Genomic DNA, 23,404 nt, shown 5'->3' on the forward strand with positions numbered 1-23,404 from the left:
GGGTGAGAGTTACACTGTCAGGGGAAGTATGAGGACTAAAGCAACACTATAAGAGGAGTGTGTAGGGTGAGAGTTACACTGTCAGGGGAAGTATGAGGACTAAAGCAACACTATAAGAGGCGTGTGTAGGGTGTGAGTTACACTGTCAGGGGAAGTATGAGGACTAAAGCAACACTATAAGAGGAGTGTGTAGGGTGTGAGTTACACTGTCAGGGGAAGTATGAGGACTAAAGCAACACTATAAGAGACGTGTGTAGGGTGTGAGTTACACTGTCAGGGGAAGTATGAGGACTAAAGCAATAAAGGACTGTGTTGAGGCATCAGTTCAAGGCCTGGAGGTTATGGTGAAGTGCTCCTGTACCTTCTCTTCTGTTATATGTTTGAGCTATATTTATATTTTTTTATACATGGCAGTAAGGGCAGATGTGAACAGTAAACACAACGTTGTTATTAATTCTGTTGTGACTGTTCGTTTAGACCCACAACAATAAGGGTATCACTTTTACTGTATAAGTTCTCTATTAATGGTTGCCCCTCGTGTAACGAGGATGGCCGGCCCAAAGGCCACCTACAGTAGGCGTGAATTTGTTTAAGGTGTAGAAGCTGTTGCCAACAGAGCAACCACACCCAAGTTAATGAGTTGTATGACCCAGTGTCAAGGAATAGTCCAAGAAGACCCAACAACTCGCCAACTGCACTGGCTAACCATTTCTCCGGAACACGATCCGCAAATCGATTAGCATCCAGGTTCCCAATTACTGCTGGGTAGACAGAGGCAAATGGCGCAAAGAAACTTGCCCACAGTTTCACCCTGCCTGGGGATTGAACTGGAAACTGTAAACAAACAGAACACCACAAAACTGTTGGAACTTGTGTAGTTTTGGGAGCTTCAGTAATTACTGTTACCTTTAATACACAACTGTATTCAACGTTAATTAAATGTTAATTAAAGCTTTGTGTTTATGTACTGTAGCTATTAACATTTAAATTTAATTAACTTGGTTTGCTGTAATTGTCAGAACTTTAATTCAGTATAAATGTAGTTTTATATATTTGTTCCTTATATTAGTTATTATCTCTGATCTTAAAACGTCTTGCTTTGAAAAATACTGTTATTCTACATAATTTTATATTCACTGAGTAAGATAGCATTAAGTATGAGTAGCTACTGTGTTATAGCATTAGTTGAAAGTCATTATCTGAAAGGGAACATTTTCCTCTCGTGGTCCATATGGCGCTACATAAAACATTACGATTTTCCAAGGAAATGTGTGTCATAAACAATAATGTTATCTTCGTTTCAGTTATTATAGAACAAGTCAGAACGTTATTAATCTATTATTTACTTTGTTATTTGTCCTGCTATGGCAATAATGGCGCAGTGGCCGAGTGGTTTCAGCGTTCTTTTCCTATACTAAGAGTCGCTGGATCGATCGCGGGGCACTCAGATGTAAATAGGTAGATAAATTTACAGTTGGGGAAATAAGGCAGTCGAGCGCAGTGCCTTTTAGTGTACCAAAGGGTTAGTGTAATCTGTTGTAATACAAAACTGGAGAACTGCAGACATCCTGTATTCCATGGAACTGTCTTTATCCACATAACAAATACAGCGATTTTCAATGAGCAGTAGGGTGACAATAAAAAGTGAAAGTTTTTATTTTTAGATGGCCATTTGTCCAATACTGCGTACCCATGAAAAAAGAACACAGGCGAAATCCTGGGTCATTTGGACAATATTTAGAGGTGGCTCAAGCCATTTGAAGTTAACACTACTGAAATTATTATTGATTTTTTCTAATTTCTTTATTTATGAACTGATTACTATGAAACTTTGCAGGTATATGTAGAATGCAAATTCAAACTAAAGTTGTTCCTAACATTTTTTCTAAAAATGAGTAATGAGTATTTTGGCTGGTGCAGCTATTGGCAATGCAGAGGGGAGGGAGAGGCGGGTGTCAGTCGGGGTAGGGGGAAGAGGTTGTGTGCCAGTGTCTGACTGGTACAGTAGCATCAGTTGTGTGTGAGACGTGACGGTGGGTGTGTGTGCGTCGCTCTTGTTGCAGTATTACGGTTAGTACCATTGTCTTTGTCTAAAATCAATGCATCAATTTAGGTATATAACACTTTAAAAACTTTATACAAGTGATCTTGCATGCCGTATGCTTTATGGGTGCTGTTGTTTGCATAACAGTAACAACATAAGTTACATAAATGTTTTTGTTTGTTTCAGGTTCAATGGAGAGTACACGTTCAAAAACTGAAGTTTGGCTCATTGGTCAACACATAACCGAAATCACGGGTGCACAACTTCCTTCAAGAGGAGATGTTCTACGTCTGTTTTTCCACGGTCACAATGAACATAAGAAAACAGTGAATGATTCTGCGAGTGAAGTTGCAGCATCGGTTATTAGTTTCTGGAATAAAGCACGGATTCCTACCATAACTGAGAAGAGTATTGGACGAAAGGTAGTGGATCTTTTTTTAATGTGGAAGGGACTTAAGAAAAACTGCACTCGCACTACAGACACACAACGTAAGAAAGAGGAAACTTTTTGTGATGAGTTAGAGGACCTCTTCGATGTTGCCCACCCCAAGGCAATGCAGCTCTTGACCATCAAAGAAGACCGAGCATTCCTGGCAGCGCAACGAGAAAAAGGGAGAAGAGGTGTAATGGCAGGAGTAGACAAAAAGATTGCTTGTTCCATCAAGCGTCGGGAAGAAAGCAAGAGTAAGCAATCTCTACAACAGAATCAAGCCAGTTCTGCTCTTGAATATGATGAGTTGGGTTCTTCGTCTGAAACAGAATCACAATCAAGCTCGTCATCATCTACAAGTTCCCTAGCGATATCACCAGTGGTATCTTCTTCCAATCGTAAACGTGCTACTCTCAAAGTTATCACCCCTGAATTGTCAAGTACATTGGACCGCACTGGGATCAGTCACCGCTCTGCTCTCCGGATCGTCAGTGCCACGGCTGCTAGTCTAGGTCATGACCCAATGGAACTAGTTTTAAACTATGAGACAGTGCGTACTTCGCGAGCGACCCACCGTTCTGGGATTGCCAACGAAATTAAAGAAAAATTTCAACCTAGTGAAGTGCTCACTGTGCACTGGGATGGAAAAATTATTCCTGATGAACAAGGAGCGAGTGTTGACCGAATCGCCATTCTTGTCTCCGGAATCAATACTGAAAAGCTGCTTGGTGTCCCGAAACTATTGTCAGGGACTGGACAGGCCATTGCTACAGCAGTCAGTGCAGCGCTGGAAGAGTGGAAAATATCAGAGAATGTTTCAGCACTCAGTTTTGACACAACAGCTTCAAACACTGGGCACTTGTCGGGGGCATGTGTCATTCTGGAGCAGAAACTCGGCCGCCGTCTTCTGCATCTCGCGTGTCGTCACCACATCCTTGAGCTTGTTGCCGAGAAAGCGTATGTGGAATGCATGGGGCCTTCCTCTGGACCAGATAATACTCTCTTCTCTCGCTTCAAGCATAAGTGGAAGGACATCAGTCAAGATGACTACAGCCCTCTCTCAGACCTCCCTCCAAGTTTGTACGAGAAACGAGATGACCTCATCTGTTGCTGGAAACATCATCTGGGCAAGAAGCAGCAGCCACGTGATGATTACCGTGAGGTACTGGAGCTAGCAATCAGGTGTCTCGATGGAGCTCTACCCAAGTTTAATCTCCAACGGCCCGGAGCACTTCACCGAGCATGGTGGATGGCTAAGCTCATTTATGTCATGAAGATCCTGATTTTTGCTAATCAGTTTAAACTAACTGCTCGTGAGACATTAGGCTTGAAACGATTCACATTCTTTGTGCTAGAGGTGTATGTCAGTGCATGGTTCACGGCCTCCGTTCCATCCTCCGCTCCTGCTAATGATTTGCGGCTCCTCCAAGACCTGTCAGAGTACCACGACGTCAAAATATCAAGAACATGTCTCACAGTCTTCGGTCGTCACCTGTGGTACCTCAGTGAAGGCTTGGTGGGTCTTGCACTCTTCGATCCACAAGTTAATGCAACAATGAAGACAAACATAGTTCGGGCAATCGTTGAGAGGAAGGCGACCGAGGATTCACCAAAACGTGCTGCTCTTCCTGCCACATCTTCCCTTCCCACAAAGCAGCTCTCAGACTTTGCTTCTAGAGGATCAAACTTTCTATTTGAAAGTCTCAAAATGAAGACTTCTTTTTTGTCCAAGGAACCTGACACATGGTCTGATGATGAAGACTTCAAAACTGGCGTCGCAGTTGTGGGTGGTCTCAGAGTCATCAACGACACTGCAGAGAGAGGGATTGCCTTGATACAGGCATTCAACAGCAAGATCACGAAGAGTGAAGACCAGCGTCAACATCTGCTGCAGGTTGTTGAAGAGCAGAGGCGGTCACAACCAGGGACATCAAAACAGGACCTTACAAGCAAAAAGCGAAAACAATGAATGGGTTGTCCACACCTCTCCCACCCATTGATGTAAGCGTGTTCACTGCAGTTTCATTTTAAAAAGGAATTAATCATTTATATGTACAGTGTACACATAAACTTGCTCAATATGTAAATTTTAAAATAAACCGGCATATTATGAATATTCGTATTTTTTGCCAAAAGGATAAAACTTCAATTGACTTGAGCTACCTCTAAATATTGTCCAAATGACCCAGGATTTCGCCTGTGTTCTTTTTTCATGGGTACGCAGTATTGGACCAATGGCCATTCCATTTAATCAATTTTAGAAATTCACCCCTATGCACTATTGTCACCCTAATGAGCAGCTTTATTAAAAATTTCGGTATTTTCTCTACATGTTTTTCTCTGAGACATTTATTTTGTAAATTATCTTATAGAACTTATCCCAAGATGGTAGTCTTTTAATTAACATCACCGGACAAAAACTTCAAAAACATTCACTCGTTACGATTGACGCCTAGAGAGCTTGCGTTATTTTTTTAAAGTTCTCATTCAGCTGACACTACAAATTAATAATTCCATGTTAATATACAAAAGTTTCACTGACAAAGCTCTGTCGGTATTTTAGACACGTTAGTGAGGCTCACACGTACACATCAGCTTCCTCCTCCTCACTCACTAAAAAGATCACAGCCTAACTTAACCTCAACTGGGTAAGGCAACATGTGCACACCAAACTTGTTACTGTACTTTATAAAATAACACTAGGTATTTTACGACGCCTTCTGAAGATGAATATAAGAAGTACCAGCCAAGATAAGTTTATGACGACACTTTATGTTGCCCACAGCTTTAAAACTTAACTGTTGTACGACACTAACCGCTGCTTCATAACCCACTGGCGGTTGGAGCAGCTTTAACCAAACATAACAGCAAAGGTGACACACAGGCGTTGTCCACTAGTGATGGACACTACTACTACTTGTTGTCGTTTAAGTTAACATGCTTGTGTTCTACTGGTACATTGTGCTGTGGTTGTTGCGGTGGTGATAGTGAATGGTGTGGTGGTGATAGTGAGTTTTGTGGTGGCGACTGAGTATTGGGGTAGTGAAAGTATGCATTGTGGTGGTGATAGTGAGTATTGTGGTGATAGAGAATATTTTGGTGTTGATAGTGAAAGTTGTGGTGTTGATAGTGAAAGTTGTAATGGTGATAGTTGGAGTTGTACTCATCACAACAATTATAACCAACACCATAACTCTTCAACATACACATCACAACAACCACAATCATCATCCCTACAACCCTTCAATATACACTTCACTCAGTCACTATTATCACCATAACCTCTGAACATGTACAGCATCACATTCATTATCACAACTACATAGTGAATGTGATGCTGTACATGTTGAGAAGTTATGGTGATAATAGTGACTGAGTGAAGTGTATATTGAAGGGTTGTAGTGATGATGATTGTGGTAGTTGTGATGTGTATGTTGAAGAGTTATGGTGTTGGTTATAATTGTCGTGATGAGTGTGATGAAAGGTTGTAGTAATTCTGTTTTCTTGTTGTGAACTCATATCTCATGTTATCATTTGCAGTGTAAAGGTTGACAGCTACAACTATTAAGTTATGTTACGAAATTACCAAAGTGAGAGTTGGTGTGTTTCTAAGGCAGGCAAAGTATATGATATTGAGTAGGTTTTTGTTGATGGCTTCTATAAATACTGGAGTGAGTAGTCATGACTGAAGTGCTAAATGTTGAACTCTCTACGTGATACATCCAAATGACTTCTATATTTTAGTTTATTACATTTCTTGTACTTGAGAACATTCAAAGTGATCTGAATGTCTGGAAGATCATGTAGATAACGTTAACCATACAACAAACAGACTATCACTCCATTGCTGAACAAACAAGGTAAGTTAATCTGAACTGACCTTACCTCCTATAACTCTCTAATTTAGGGTTAGGTTAGGTTAGGTTAGCTTAGGTTACGTTAGGTTACGTTAGGTTACGTTAAGTTACATTATAATAAGTGATGAAAATTTACATGAAAAACAAGAAATATTATCATACTGAACTAATTTTCATTAAGTTATTGAAATAAAATATATCCACATTTCGTGAAATAAGGATAATCGCCCGATTAATGTTAAAACGAAAATTGACATTTTTGCCAAATGGGGATAACATGTTTAAGTAGATACAGTTTAATTGAATGCTAATCATTTAAAATTTGGATTATGATTATCTGCATGATTGTTTCTGTGTACTGTAGAGGGAATATAAATAATGAATAATTGTGTTTTCTTACATTAGTTTCCAGTAAAGGATTTTTGTCTGGTGTTGTAATATAGTAAAGTAATTATTTAAAACCAAGTGTACAGGTTCTCAAAAAGAAGCGGCCGAGGCTCCCCTACAGTTGTACACCTATGATATAACATTTCTAAAAGTTCATGTGAGTGTATGTATGCATGCGTATGCACTTGCATGTGTATGTCCATCTAGGCTTGTGTTTGTGCTTATGCATGAAAGAAAATATAGAAAAAGTCTAATTATATCCTAATTAACCTTAATCGTCTTCCCTGCAGCATAAGCGACGTTCAACAATTATTTCTCATTAGCGGTGACAGATGAGACGACCCTTACCTGTGTGGGGGTTAATCTTGAAGTGAGCGAGCTTGTTGCCCTTTGTGATGGCGAGCGAGAGGTTAGAGGGCGCCAGGTCCCCGTCCATGGCCTTAAGGGTGATGACTGAGGTGTCGGGCGGGGAGTTCTCAGCCACGTACGTGTGATACGACGGTTCCTCCGTCTGGGGGATGTGGTCGTTCACGTCCTCCACCTCCACGTACACCTGCAGCAGAAAATAACAGCGTTTGTTAGGCCAGGTGGTGAGCTACTCAGAAATATCTGAAATTTATGTCACCTGAAATTAGTGTATATGGACCTGTACCTGATGTTAATGAGATGTACGTCTGCTGTGAGACACCTGAGGTAAAGTGACACTAGCGATGTTTGTCAGGTGCTATTTCTGGCACCCAAGTAATATATTACATGGTGTATGTTTTAACGTGTGACTTACAGCAACCGGGGTGAGTGATGTATGATACAGGGGAGTATGGCAACTGGGGTGAGTGATGTATGATACAGGGGAGTATGGCAACTGAGGTGAGTGATGTATGATACAGGGGAGTATGGCAACTGGGGTGAGTGATGTATGATACAGGGGAGTATGGCAACTGGGGTGAGTGATGTATGATACAGGGGAGTATGGCAACTGGGGTGAGTGATGTATGATACAGGGGAGTATGGCAACTGGGGTGAGTGATGTATGATACAGGGGAGTATGGCAACTGGGGTGAGTGATGTATGATACAGAGTAGTATGGCAACTGGGGTGAGTGATGTATGATACAGGGAGTATGGCAACTGGGGTGAGTGATGTATTATACAGGGAGTATGGCAACTGGGGTGAGTGATGTATGATACAGAGTAGTATGGGCAACTGGGGTGAGTGATGTATGATAAGCAGGGAGTATGGCAACTGGGGGTGAGGATGTATGATACAGGGAGTATGGCAACTGGGGGTGAGTGATGTATGATACAGGGGAGTATGGCAACTGGGTGAGTGATGTATGATACAGAGGTATATGGTAACTGGGGTGAGTGATGGAGGATACAGGGAGTATGGCAACTGGGGTGAGTGATGTATGATACAGGGAGTATGGCAACTGGGGTGAGTGATGTATGATGGGAGAGTAGATGGCAACTGGGGTGGAGTGATGTATGATACAGAGTAGTATGGCAACTGGGGTGGAAAGTGATGTGCGATACAGGGAGGCGGCAACTGGGGGGTGAGGATGTATGATACAGAGTAGTATGGCAACTGGGGTGAGTGATGTATGATACAGAGTAGTATGGCAACTGGGGTGAGGATGTATGATGCTGTGGGAGTATGGCAACTGGGGGAGTGATGTATGATATAGGGTAGTATGACAGCTGGGGTGAGGATGTATGATACAGGGAGTATGGTAACTGGGTTTGAAGGTTGAAGATGACAAGTGAGGTGCATACAGAGGAGTATGACAGGTGAGGTGTACAGAGAGGAGCATGACAGGTGAGGTGTACAGAGAGGAGCATGACAGGTGAGGCGTACACAGAGGGGCATGGTAGGTGAGGTGTACACAGAGGAGCATGACAGGTGAGGTGTACACAGAGGAGCATGACAGGTGAGGTGCACAGAGAGGAGCATGACAGGTGTTGGTGCACAGAGAGGAGCAAGACAGGTGAGGTGTACAACATATGAAGCATCTGGGGACAAACACATTCAACGCTTAAAATAGATGAAAATAAAATAAACATTTAAATACGATTACACTTTATGTTTACGGGCATGACATGTGAAGCGTGTGTTAACAGAGATGGACCTAACATATGTGACTACTAAGAGCACCAATCGTGAGGCACTGTGGAGAGTTTGATATCAGAAATGTACATCAGAGAACGTCAATACATCGCCCCGAATCAGATAAACATAATAGTTAAGACGAAAGAGGTTTGAGTGACCATGTAGTGCCTCGTGTCACATGTGTTGAGAGGCCTTACCGATATCAAGTGAAAAACAAAATCCATGAAAGAAAAAGATCGCCAAACTTTCTTAAACAGTAGAAGACACTCTATCAAGTTCCCTTTACCACCAATATACGTGGCTACTGTGTTCCCTCATGTCTTACTACTGTACCTCACACACCAACACACTGTTCCCTCATGTCTTACTACTGTACCTCACACACCAACACACTGTTCCCTCATGTCTTACTGCACTTAGCACACCAACACACTGTTCCCTCATGTCTTACTACTGTACCTCACACACCAACACACTGTTCCCTCATGTCTTACTACTGTACCTCACACACCAACACACTGTTCCCTCATGTCTTACTACTGTACCTCACACACCAACAACACTGTTCTCAGGTAATACTGTACCTCACACACCAGCACACTGTTCCTCATGTCTTACTACTGTACTCACACACCAGCACACTGTTCCCTCATGTCTTACTACTGTACCTCACACACAGCACTGTTCCTCATGTCTTACCTCACACACCAGCACACATGTCCCTCATGTCTTACTACTGTACCTCACACACCAACACACTGTTCCCTCATGTCTTACTACTGTACCTCACACACCAACACACTGTTCCCTCATGTCTTACTACTGTACCTCACACACCAACACACTGTTCCCTCAGGTCTTACTACTGTACCTCACACACCAACACACTGTTCCCTCATGTCTTACTACTGTACCTCACACACCAACACACTGTTCCCTCATGTCTTACTACTGTACCTCACACACCAACACACTGTTCCCTCATGTCTTACTACTGTACCTCACACACCAACACACTGTTCCCTCATGTCTTACTACTGTACCTCACTCACCAACACACTGTTCCCTCAGGTCTTACTACAGTACCTCACTCACCAGCACACTGTTCCCTCAGGTCTTACTACTATACCTCACACACCAACACACTGTTCCCTCAGGTCTTACTACTGTACCTCACACACCAACACACTGTTCCCTCAGGTCTTACTACTGTACCTCACACACCAACACTTGTCCTCTCACTTGCTCATCCCCGTTAGCCCTCGAACGAACACAGTATTTCAGCTCATCTCGCGTTATTTCGGACACGGGATCCAGTAACAGAAACTTAATAGGACAATCTCACTTCATATGTCATTCTCTCACACATCCAGACCACAGGCGACTCGTCTTTCAATTACTCAGCCACACCTCATCAACCTCACACCTAAACCAATCGGAGTTTTTTCACAAATGCGGTGAATGTAATCCATCGTCATCACATTTCTGTGAAAATTAATACAGCAGCCTTGAATCAAACTTCACTTTATGTATAATAAAAGTAAGCTTCAGTGTTAACTTAGATAATGCCCTTGTTTTATTAAAGGGTCTGACACTATTAAATCTTAGTCATCTATTGTATTGAGTTATATGATCACTTTGTAGTTATGTTTCATCCGTTCAGTTTTCATAAGCAACTTTTTTCTCTCTCTCTCTCTCTCTCTCTCTCTCTCTCTCTCTCTGGAATTAAAATTGTTTATCTAACTAGAAAAATACAGATTTAAAGTGAGCAACAACAACATTATTAACATGGCTAAGACCTAATGAGGGTACAAACATGTAGGTAGTACATTTATCACAGGGAAACTGTTATATAACATTTAGTATCATCTGGATTACAACAAGTTATATGGTTAAGTAAATTCATATTACGTAGTCTGTTAGCACCCATTCACACATTATATTGTATTCTATATATTATTATATCTATGTTTTGTATTGAGTTGTTGATTGACAGTAAGATACAGTAAGATTACAAGGGAGTGAAAACAGTATAAGATGGGCTATGTCAAGATGAAACACTAGAACAATCTCTCTCTCTCTCTCTCTCTCTCTCTCTCTCTCTCTCTCTCTCTCTCTCAGTATTCCGTGAACGCTCCACATTCAACTCCAAAAGACTGTATTACTTTATTACTGAATGAAGACATCTAAGAACCCTCTAAACATGATTTTGGATTCAATCAAGTTTTTCAATCCCCAACTTTGTGCTTCCTTCTCTTAACTCTTTTGTTCTTCTTTATAAATCCGTCGAGTTTATGGCAGCTGTTGATAAAAAAAACGCCCTTTACATAAGCGGTGAACTTCGAACAGCCCGAATAAACTGCATGTGGACTATATCTCATTCGCTTAAACCAAATACTGAGTTTGGGCTTATGGCAATTTTATAAAGATCTTATATACAGACCTCGGCTTAATGACTTAGCCTTTTTATTATCTCGATTACTAAACAAAAATATTAATTTGTGAAAAGTGGAGTAAAAACTTTATATATTTCTTCTTTATCTAAGAGTTAATGTGTTGTCCTGGTCAGGTGGGTTAGGGTATGAACTATCTCTTGTAGGGGTACGTGGACCAACTGCCTCATTAATGTTACTCAAGGGGAAATGTTAATAGGCCTAAGACTTTTGAAATAATGTTGGGTAACAAATATATATAAGAGTTATGTCAGTTTTATTTGTGAAGATTTTATAAAAGGAATTGTAGCTTAAAGTGTTTTAGGATATTTACACAGATCTGGAGAATTTGGACTGGTTTCATTATTCATTGACCATATAAAAATAAGCCGAGTCCTCATCAGATTAAAAATTTGGGGAACTCCTACAAAAGGAACAAGACATTATCATATTGATACCTTGATCATTTCTTCAAAGGCCAAATTCTTATTCAAGTCAGTAATATCAACAGTAGAGATGACGTGTTGTATGAATCGGCTTTTGGGGCGAAAGGAGCTGTGGGGAGGGGTGAGGGGTCATGTTTGGAGCTGTGGGGAGGGGTGAGGGGTCATGTTTGGAGCTGTGGGGAGGGGTGAGGGGTCATGTTTGGAGCTGTGGGGAGGGGTGAGGGGTCATGTTTGGAGCTGTTCATATATATATGTTCCAGGGTATAATCTTTTATCACTATGGTAAACACTTTCACATACAGTAACACTTGTTTGCTGTGTTCCGCCATGCCTTGTCTGCCGGATATTACAACTTGGTTTTCTTATGTGTAAGCTTTGTGGTCTTCCTTCTAATGAATTTTATTTTACGATACAGATATTTTTTACATTTTCTTGTGACTTCGCTCTTGAGTGGCCGAATATTCATTTATTTCAATATTTTTCCCTCGTATATTTTTTTAATCGACTAGATAATTTGATTTGTTAATTCACACTATTCAATATTTTCTTCGAATATTACATTATTTCTCTGATGTCATGACCTACAGGAGAATATTTCTACACTGTATATTATTACTAAACTTATCAAATAATCATAACAAAAACACACACGTGATGCAGGCAGCTATCTCAAACAACACTTGTAAGAAAACTTCTCTAATTTAAAATATGTTCGCTGACCCGCGTTGCCACAGACCCTACGACAGTTGTGTGTGTTGAAAGTGTTGCTGAACTTTATGGGCATCTCAAGATACTATTATCACTTAAAAGAAACACAGGCAAGTCCACAATATCAAATCCTGATTAATTCTTTGCAATAAAACTTAATTAATAACTTGAATTTCTTCCCAACAAGAAATTTGGGCTTTTCTTACTGTTCTAACACCCGAGACTACGATATTGACGTGACCTAACAAGACAAACTCACAGTAATAGGCACTTGCTGGCACACAACCTTTATAGTCCGTGTATATGTGTAAATAATAATAATAATAATAATAATAATAATAATAATAATAATAATAATAATAATAATAATAATAATAATAATAGTAATGTAATAATAACTAATAATAATAATAATAATAATAATAATAATAATAATACTAATGAGAACTAGGTCAACAAAACTCCAACTCACACTTAACACGTCTATCAGTCAAATACTAAAGGTATAGTACAGAACCATCCCACTGTCTGCGGGTTGGTGACCACGGTCCACTACTTCAAAAGATTTCGAGTTGTTTTTACCAATCTCTCCCGAGACTCAGCTTTTAATAGATTATATTCCATCCTAATCTTTGTCTTTTCCTCGTCTTCACAAACTTAGTTTAACTCATTAAAATTTCAACTTTTATTACATATCCTTAATTACAGGGCGAAAGTAAATCATTTTACATATTCTGTCAATTTCCATGATGGACACAATCTGCCTTTTATTTAGTCTCTAAGATAACCATTCATGTTGTTTATGCTAAATCCATTTTTATGTTAATTTCCTTTATACAACCATCATAAACAATGTAACTTAAAAAGAAACAAGATTTTTTTCGACTTATTTAAGTTTTCTGTTGCCTCTCATAATTTTCATTTTAAGATTTATTTTTAATTTAGAAACAATTAATACTTTCTCCATTACAAGAGTAACTCTCAATACATAATATTCACCTTTTGTCCACTTATCAGTTAAACAGTTTTTTGTGAATGTCTCTTCATTATCATTAATACGAGTAGTCCGTACAGTGAAACCACTATATAAGGGATTCCTCTCACCACATAATCCATTAGATGGGTGTTCCACATCTAACGGACCCTCGATATAATGGACTTTCATATATATATATATATAATTCGTTAAATGGAAGTTTTACCTAACGGACCCTCGATATAATGGACTGTCCCAACCTAATAGAGGTTTCACTGTATCATCTGTATACCGCATAGATGATATTATCTTACAGCTTCTCATTAAAAAAAAAATATTATACCATGTTGGAAGTGGCACTAAACATTATCTCACACCCGTCCGTCCTAAATACAACAAGTACAATCATTATTTATAAGCACTGCAGCTTCCTGTGGCCTATAAAGATTTCGTATAATTCCAATATCTCCTTCATTAATGATTTTTTCCCAAGCCATCTACAAGTTTATTGTGTTTTATTCTATCAAAACCTTTTCAATATCCTCCAAACATATTTATAATTTTCTTTGGCCTTCTAATGCCTTTTCACTTAAAATTGTCAAACCGAAATATAATTATCTTAATGTAAAACACAAAGTAAGTGTGTTTAAATTTGTAAATTAATTATATAAAACCACATATCTCAAAGAGTTAGGATGAATATACTGGTATAACATCACTTGACCTGTGTAAAGTGAAGTGCAGTTCATTATCAAAACGCTGTTAGAATGTGGTGAAATAAATTGGTAAAGAATATATGGATTCGACAAGTATTAAGACATCATAAAAACTATAGAAACATTAGGTATGGTAATGACATCCACACATAAACACATTTTTGGATAACACGGGATAAATAAAGTCAGGTGTAACAGTTCCCTCATACAGTGTTCAGTTCTTCATCTGAGAGGAAATAAGTTGAGAGGTGCTGAGGGTGGCAGGTGTTGGAGTTCACGGTTAGTTAGCTCTGCCTTACCAAACTGAAGACGCAGATCTTTACTTCATCGGTCCAATGAGTCCTTACTTAAAGTTCGCAGACCATTTTGGTAACTTTTTGATCATTGCCGATACGCGAGATCCACATTATCTGTACTTCTTTATTTGTATAATTTGTTCTTGTGTGAGATATAAGAACCATGCGGGAACTGTACAGTAAATTCTGTCTTCGACCTGATATACCAAATAGTAATAGTATAAAAAACGTATCATTTGAGAACTTCCTCTAAATCTGCATGCAGTGTTAGCTGTATAGTGTAAGTCTTAAAGTTTCAAGACATAAACATAATTATAAAGCCTTGGTTGTTAAGACGCCACCTTGATATTTTGTTAGATAGAATTACTGTACCACGTATTTAGTTGAGAAACTTTTGTCATAGTTCTCAACCAGTCTCCGTAAGTAGTGCCTCGTAAATAAATAAATCATCATTAACAAATTAATAATAGTGAAAGAATACAGTAAATAGATGTATAAATACAATAAACCTAACTTTCAAAACTGAAAAAAAAAAGATTATGACTAATAAACCGTTCACACAGTTCTATATCTCAAATAATTTTTTAAGGTTTTTGGACTGGTATATTACTAACTTTGCTACGCGCTTAATTAAAGACCTTCGTCGTTAAAGGGCAAAAATAATATTATAACAACAACAACAACAAGCCGTTCATGTTTTGTTTGATAATACACTATTTTCTCCGCCGACTTCGTTTCCTAAATGTGTTGATCTATATTCATCTTGAAGTCCGTCTTCCAACATTCCGAGATTCCTTGGTGCCGCTCTGCACACTTCTTGGTGCAAGCTTCTCTCACCAAACTTTTAAATTCACTTTAGAGAAAAGTTGAACCTCGACTGAGTGACACGAGAGTTTCTGGTAATAGCTGGCACAACATGGGGGAGAGAAAAGTCTACGATAACTCGGTTTTCTTCACCAAATATTGTGTAAACTAAGTTGTGTACAAGGTGTTTATGAGGCTGGGTAACTCCTTCACAATTACCGGGTCTGTTAGTCCTCTTGGTGTACACGGTATCTGTTGGACTGTACCTTCGTCACACAGACAACAACAGGAGGATCTAAATAAACTGCAGGGGTGGTCTGAAAAATGGCAAATGAAATTCAACACCAGCAAGTGCAGCGTACTTAATATTGGAAGAACAAATACTGTCAATGTATACAGCCTTAACAACATCAACCTAGAGAAGTCGACTTGTGAAAGAGACCTAGGGGTACTTGTAAGCCCGGACCTATGGCCTAGAAAACAGTGCGTTAATGTTCGAAATAAGGCAAACAGAGTATTGGGTTATATATCTAGAAGTGTAAGAAACATGAGTGCAGAGGTCTTATTGCAACTATATCTTGCGCTAGTCAGGCCGCACCTCGATTATGCGGTTCAGTTCTGGTGCCCATATTATAGAATGGATATCAATTCACTAGAGTCGGTGCAGCGAAGAATGACAAAAATGATTCCGGGACTTAGAAACCTTCCATATCAGGATAGGTTAAAGAAACTTAACTTGCATTCCCTAGAAAGACGAAGAGTGCGGGAAGATATGATAGAAGTATTTAAGTGGGTGAAAGGAATCAATAAAGGGGATATAGATAAAGTTCTTATAATATCCGAGCAGGATAGGACTCGGAGCAACGGATTCAAGTTGGATAAGTTTAGGTTTAGGAGGGAGATAGGAAGAAAGTGGTTCACAAATAGGGTGGTGGACGAGTGGAACAAGCTTAGCAACTTTGTAGTAAGTGCGGGAACTCTGGGAAGTTTCAAAAGGAGGCTAGATAGATTCATGGATGATAGAGAGTGGTAGTAACTCTCGACAGGAGCTGCCATGCACAGGCCAACCGGCCTATTGCAGACTCCTTATTTTCTTATGTTCTTATGTTACCGACTTATTTATCTTATTATGATCACGATGATGGTGGCGCAGTAGCTGACACAGGTGGTGCAATAGATAACACAGGTGACACAGGTGGTGCAGTAGATGACACAGGTGGCACAGGTGGTGCAATAGATAACACAGGTGGTGCAGTAGATGACAAAGGTGGCACAGTAGATGACTGAGGTGTTGCAATAGGTGACACAGGTGGTGCAGTAGATGACACAGGTGGCACAGTAGATAACTGAGGTGTTGCAATAGGTGACACAGGTGGCGCAATCGGTGACACAGGTGGTGCAATAGGTGACACAGGTGGTGCAGTAGATGAGGTGGAACAGTAGGTGACACAGGTGGTGCAATAGATAACACAGGTGGTGTATCAGGTGACACAGGTGGTGCAGTAGATGACACAGGTGGCACAGTAGGTAACACAGGTGGCACAGTAGGCAACACAGGTGGTACAATAGATAAAACAGGTGTGTATTAGGTGACACAGATGGCGCAGTAGGTGACACAGGTGGTGCAGGCGGTGACACAGGTGGTGCAGTAGATGGCACAGGTGGCACAGTAGATGACTGAGGTGATGCAATAGGTGACACAGGTGGCGCAATAGGTGAAACAGGTGGTGCAGTAGATGACACAGGTGAGTGACACAGGTGGTAGTGCAATAGGTGACACAGTGCGGTGCAACAGCTGACAAAGGTGGAGTAATTGGTGAAACAGGTGGTGCAGTACATGACACAGGTGGTGCAGTAAGTGACACATGTGGTGCAATAGGTGACACAGGTTGCGCAATAGGTGACACAGGTGGTGCAGTAGGTGACACAGGTGGTGCAATAGGTGACACAGGTGGCGCAATAGGTGACACAGGTGGTGCAATAGGTGGTAGGTGGTGGTGTGGTGCAGTAGCTGACACAGGTTGCGCAATAGGTGACACAGGTGGCACAATAGGGTGACACAGGTGGTGCAATAGGTGACACAGGTGGGGCAGGTTGCAATAGGGTGGCACATAGGTGACACAGGTGGTGCAGCTGACACAGGTTGCGCAATAGGTGACACAGGTGGCACAATGTGACACAGGTAGTACAGGAGCTGACACACAGGTGGAACAGTAGGTGACACAGGTGGCGTACTAGGTGACACAGGTGGCGCAGTAGATGACAGAGGTGGTGTATCAGGTGACACAGGTGGCGCAGTAGATGACACAGGTGGCACAGTAGGTGACACAGGTGGTGCAGCAGGTGACACACGTGGAGTAGATGGCACAGGTGGGTATTAAGTGACACAGGGGGCGTAGTAGGTGACACAAGTGATACAGTAGGTGACACAGGTGGCGTAGTAGGTGACACAGGTGATACAGTAGGTGACACAGGTGGTACAGTAGGTGACACAGGTGGCGTAGTAGGTGACAGAGGTGGTGTATCAGGTGACACAGGTGACGTAGTAGGTGACACAGGTGGTACAGTAGGTGACACAGGAAGCACAATACAGCAGAAGCAGTAGTCATGTAGACCACAGAGACAGGCGTAGACGTAGATATATTAAGTGATTCCATAGAATTTGTTAAGCAATGTCTGGGCGACTATCTGTCTTCATGATTGAGTGTTCGTGGCAGACAATATTCTTCGCTACAGCAGTTAGTCGGTTTCCCAGGTACACGAGGAGACTTGTGGCTTTGTCAAATGCAAGCAGACGCTGCCTTGCTTTTGTTTCAAGAAAGTGAACCGCCAGTCAACATATGTGCCAGTGAGTCAGTTGTCAGAACACTCCAGAGGAATGATATTTTCTTCTAAAAAATCACTATTTGTACAAAAACACTAAACCAACCACGAGGTTCCCTCTACCTACATTTGGAGAATTTAGTTAGTTTTTCATAAAATTTTCCTCCACTCGGTCGAATTATGAACATATTCAATAAACCAAAATGCCAAAGTATAGAATTAACACTGACAGCCTTAAGGAATCATCCCAGAATAGTTCTTAACGACAAATGCACCTGTAGACACACATAAAACGGACGATGTTCATTTACACTGCTCAGGGGCCGATTGACTCTTCATTCTTGTTTATGACTGTTTTCATCTATATTATATGTTTTTTTTTCACTGTCCACTAAATGAATAAGTTCATAAGTTACGCGCACCGCATATAATGTATTCCATGAAGAGCAAGACGGAAAGCGTACGTTGAGGATGATGTGGGGTGGAGGGAGGTCTTCTATGTGTTAAATAAAATAGATTTTGAGAACACGCTTAAATAAATCGAGCGTTGGGTTGCTGGACAACATGGATCATTAGGCAAGGCCTCTACAACCAGATATGTTTAAACAAGCGTCAGTGAATACAAACACACATTGCAACTCTCAGCTGGTATCAGTTAGTAAATGCTCAAAGTGTTGTTAGTCACCACAAAACACTCATTTGACACTCTGGGTGTACACCACATTGGGTGACCAGGGGAGATTTATCTCTATGATAATATAAAACAAGGCTGAACCATTGGCTGACACAGTGGACACTTGGGTTAGGTCATCCGAGAGGATAAAGCTTTTGCCTCCTGTCCCAAGGGTAAGTGGTTCACGTTCAGGTCACCCCTACTTCATCCAGTTGTAAAAGGATACTTAACTGTTCAATCAAGAAAACAAGGTATTTGAGGGCAGTGCCGGCCACGCTGACTCCTCGTGTACCAAAGGCTTAATTAAGGTCAGTCCAGACTAGAAAACTTTGTTTGCAAATTTTTCTTGCAAACAGTTAGCAAACATTTATAGAACATTGTTTCTGAAATGTTTGCAAACAGTTAGCGAACCATTTGTAAACGGTTTGCAAACAAAGTTTAGCGTCCAGACTTCAGTTCTCTTCAGAATGTCGGTCAGTGAAGACGATGTGGCAGAAGCCTGTGCAATTTACATAGTGATGAATTCAGCTTGAGGCCGTTGTTCACACCTGGCAGTTGGGTCGGTGTTACTAGTTGGAAGACTTGCATCAAGGGTTTAGGGTCAAGGTCAAATACGCAGGTGAGCAGAGGTAAAGACTCCATTCAGTTTAAGTCGTGATGGAGGATGGTGGTGTGGGGCAGCTCGCCTCTAACCTCTTAGATATGCTCTATAGCCGTCTACCAACCATTCACAAGGCTCCTCAGGGGATACGTCATCATGGATGGGCGGAGCTTCTACTTCAGCATACATGTGGTAATATGTAGAATTGTAGAATAATACTGGTCATTTTTCATGAGAGAAACAGGCTTAATCACCGTTCATCCCAACTATCAAAGGGAAGTACTACCGTCTGGGAAGATATTAGAAGCATAATGTATTGTCTAATGGTAGACCCTGCTGCCATATGGCGCCACGAAAATTGTGACCCAGTCCCAGGTTGTTGATCTGACTTTCTGCCTCATTTACACTACACACAAATGCAGGGTCTCAAGTGTTTCTCTTACTTTAACAACACAACATACACATATTGTTTCTCACTATTGATCTGTTTTTATAATTTTTATTTATTTACGGGCTTTTATTATTATTATTATTATTATTATTATTATTATTATTATTATTATTATTATTATCTTTTCGCCCGCAGGGCTAATCCGGTAAAAAAAAGGTGTCACTTTGGTCCAATATTCTGAAATTATTAGTTTGTGGATAAATAAGTAGGAGCAGTAATAATCAAAGTTATGAATGTTATTGACTAAACAGGTATGAATGTCAAAGGCGGGGATACACTACTCGCCTACTGTTCCAAGGGCAGCTGGATCATGTGTGAGACAACCACGGCCAGATCACACAACCTCTGAATGAGTTCATAATTTTACAAATGTACAGCTCAACTGTCTCCTTAGGTACCAAAGACTATTTCCACCACAGTGTTCTGAACTGGCCAGCTGGTTTTTTGTGATTTAGTTTCACGGTAAACTCTGATTACTTATGGGTCACCGGGTCAGTGTATTACCGAGTACTTGCCTTTTAATTCATTCTTAGGATACATACAGTTAATATGTAAGTTTATAAGAAATAGTCGTAGTGTTTATTGAAGATGAAGCACACGAACAATGTAAAGTAATAACACTGGACCTACTGTCAGGGTTAATGTTAAACAAAAACAAAAATCATTATAACACACCAAAAACACTTTACAAATCATTACATAATAAGTTCTTAGAAAGCTCAACCAGTCGAGTGATATTGAAAATGTATTAAACGGGAGAGAGTTGACCTTCGCCTCCACCAGCACTCTGTTGAAAGATCAATAGTTTAGAGTGCGTTGTGTTGATGAATGATTATTGTGACCTGCGCGGCGTGTTGGTGATGACCAGTAATGAGTGTCACCCAATAACAGATGTTCACCGACGCTGAGTATCACAAAAACATTATTGTCCACCAGCGAGGTTTGATGGTCCTCGCTCCTGATTCCCGCTGATTATGCCGGCATTTTTATGTTCCCTAAAAAATATGATTACTACAGCCAGACACGATAGTCTCACAGCAACTTCCACTTTATTTTGGCAGCCTTATACATTAACTTCAGTGAACCAGACAGATAAGTTCCCGTATTTCTAGAGTGGAGGTTTGAGGCGTGGAGCAGTGCTGGCTGTCCTTCAGTGCTGTATGATGGTGAATCAGGCTGGCTAAGTGTAATGGTGAACCAGGGTACGTGTAATGGTGAACCAGGTTAGGTGTGATGGTGAACCAGGCTAGGTGTGATGGTGAACCAGGCTGGGTGTGATGGTGAACCAGGTTAGGTGTGATAGTGAACCAGACTGGGTGTGATGGTGAACCAGGCTAAGTGTGATGATGAACCAGACTAGGTGTGATGGTGAACCAGGCTAGATGTGATGGTGAACCAGGCCAGGTGTGATGGTGAACCATGCTGGCTAGGTGTGATGGTGACCAAGGCCAGGTGTGATGGTGAATCCGACCAGGTTTATACAGTAATATTTAAGTTATTCTTCTGACTGATCTTTGGCCAAACTGTGAGAGTGAACAAGCCTTGGGTACACCAGAGCTACACACTGATGTATTGCCCAAAACAAACATGACTTATTGTATGTTTCTCAGTGACAATTTACACCCTCATAAGACTTGTGTGTAGACGAGTGTATAATACTTAATACCACCGATAACTTCATAAAGCAGTGACCTCAAACCCTAATATATGAAATTCACTCTAAAAATAATAATAGGTTAACATATCAGAAGTAATGTAGATAACATGTCTCTCCTCGATCAATAGTGTTATTCTATAGTGTTATTAATCTTATTCACGGTTAATGCTCTCTCTCCTTCACTAATATATTATACATTACGCAATATATTCACTTCTATTTATTCGCAAATCAATGAATTCAATATGCCAGACGACAGAACCTGCCTGCACACCGCCTTGGCCAGAGAGAAAAGGCAATTGTGAAAGAGGTCAGGGGGGGAGGGTAAGTTATAATCAAACATGTTCCAATATTCTACCTTACAGAAAAAATCACACACATTCATATTAAATAAAATATATTTGGTATTTGAATATTCTTGACACCAATATTCCTTATATTTTCACAATTGTACAGATATAACAAACAATATCTTCTTATTTAATCACAAAATAATTCCAGGCTTCAGAAAATGGGAAGTACAGAGAAACTATAAATATTTATTCTATGGGTAATTAAATAAATTATATTCGTCGACTAAAGAAAGGAAAAGTAAAGGAATAACATTAACACTAGATAATATTGTCCAACAGTGAGAACAATACTAATGGGGGTGGACAGTGTAATCCCTCAATACTAACACCAGAGGAAGCATCTAAACCTATAACACGGTGAAGGGCATACATACAAAGGTACACAATAGTAAACGAACAAACACATATTCACAGACATAATAAACACACACACACACACACACACATATTTACAAACATTACGGTAAACACAAACACAAATCTCAAACACAAGTTATAAAGTGATCGAAGACAGACCTCAATATCGACATTGGCAAACCTTATCTCCGACCCATGCAGCTGTGGCAGGTGTCCCGCATTGTGTCACCCTGAATCTCTCTCTATCGTTCCAATATCTGGCACAAGATCACAGGGCCAGCAGCTCTCAGAAATTATGACAGATTCTAATTGGATTTTCGGCTGTTTTACTATCTCCTACCGCTGGTAACTACATCAAGACAAGACCTTAATGTTTTTTTCCTTTTATTTTCCCCAAAGGCCCACAAGATATAGTTTACACTCTTCTTCATAACTGTAGGAAATTTGTTACATCTGACTTTGTTGATCTTATTTTAACCATTCATCAGGGGCCTTATACGGCTGACTATTTATAAATAAAAAGATTATATATTTCCATATCATGTAAGAGTGTTTCAACATGACCTAATAATTATTAAGGATGAAATTTATAATGCAGAAAAAGTTTCAGATCCTGTTATACGGAAGCCTTTCAGACACATCGATGCAGTGGTTCATTTTGTAAATTCTGTCTCATTTTCTCTCACTCTGCAGTATATATCAGGAGTACTCACATGACAAGTGTCGGTAAGAGGCACAGCACCGCCGTCGCCCACCACCACAGTCAACCAGTAGCCACGCGCCGCCTCCCGGTCCAGCACCACCACCGTCCTCACCACACCTGTAAGTAACATAACAAACTTAGTAATGGCTGCTGCTGATCTGTGTGTTTGTACACATGTTGGTGCATAATGTTTGTTCGTTATGTTTGTTTGGTAAACTTGAATGTCTTTGACTGTGAATTACACAAATATCCCTCAAACAATACAGGTAATTTAAAGAAAATAAACAAATTGTCACCAGATCTTACTTAAACAAAACTAAAGATCACACACTTGTATCCTGATTTAAATATGTAAACAGTCCCTAAGTGTCAGCTACCAACGTTATAATAGAGAGTAAACCGAGTTAACTTGTGGGTAAAATTATAACACGTGACAATATCACCTTTCCGTATACAGCAACTATCACAGTATAGACACAAACCATAATATTGAAGTTTGTTAAGTTTTTATGTTGATATTGTGTTTGTTACTGTTGTATGATGTTGTTGTAGTGTGTTAGTGTTGCATGATGTTGTTGTTGTAG

The 23,404-nt window shown here is 40.3% G+C and overlaps 1 protein-coding gene across 1 annotated transcript in view; it reads right to left on the bottom strand.

The window, feature by feature from the left end:
- LOC121875995 (protocadherin Fat 1-like) overlaps positions 1-22,937 on the bottom strand; it is a gene marked incomplete at its 5' end in the record, with an annotated part of 192,474 nt that extends 169,537 nt beyond the window's left edge. Inside the window, 2 exons of the mRNA XM_042380838.1 lie at positions 7,067-7,271; positions 22,831-22,937. Of these exons, the coding sequence (XP_042236772.1) occupies positions 7,067-7,271; positions 22,831-22,937 (312 nt within the window). The remainder of the gene's footprint in view (positions 1-7,066; positions 7,272-22,830) is intronic.
- Positions 22,938-23,404: the final 467 nt, after the last annotated feature.

Source organism: Homarus americanus, unplaced genomic scaffold (assembly GCF_018991925.1).
Source record: "Homarus americanus isolate GMGI-L3 unplaced genomic scaffold, GMGI_Hamer_2.0 scaffold19952, whole genome shotgun sequence".
Classification (NCBI taxonomy): Eukaryota; Metazoa; Arthropoda; class Malacostraca; order Decapoda; family Nephropidae; genus Homarus; species Homarus americanus.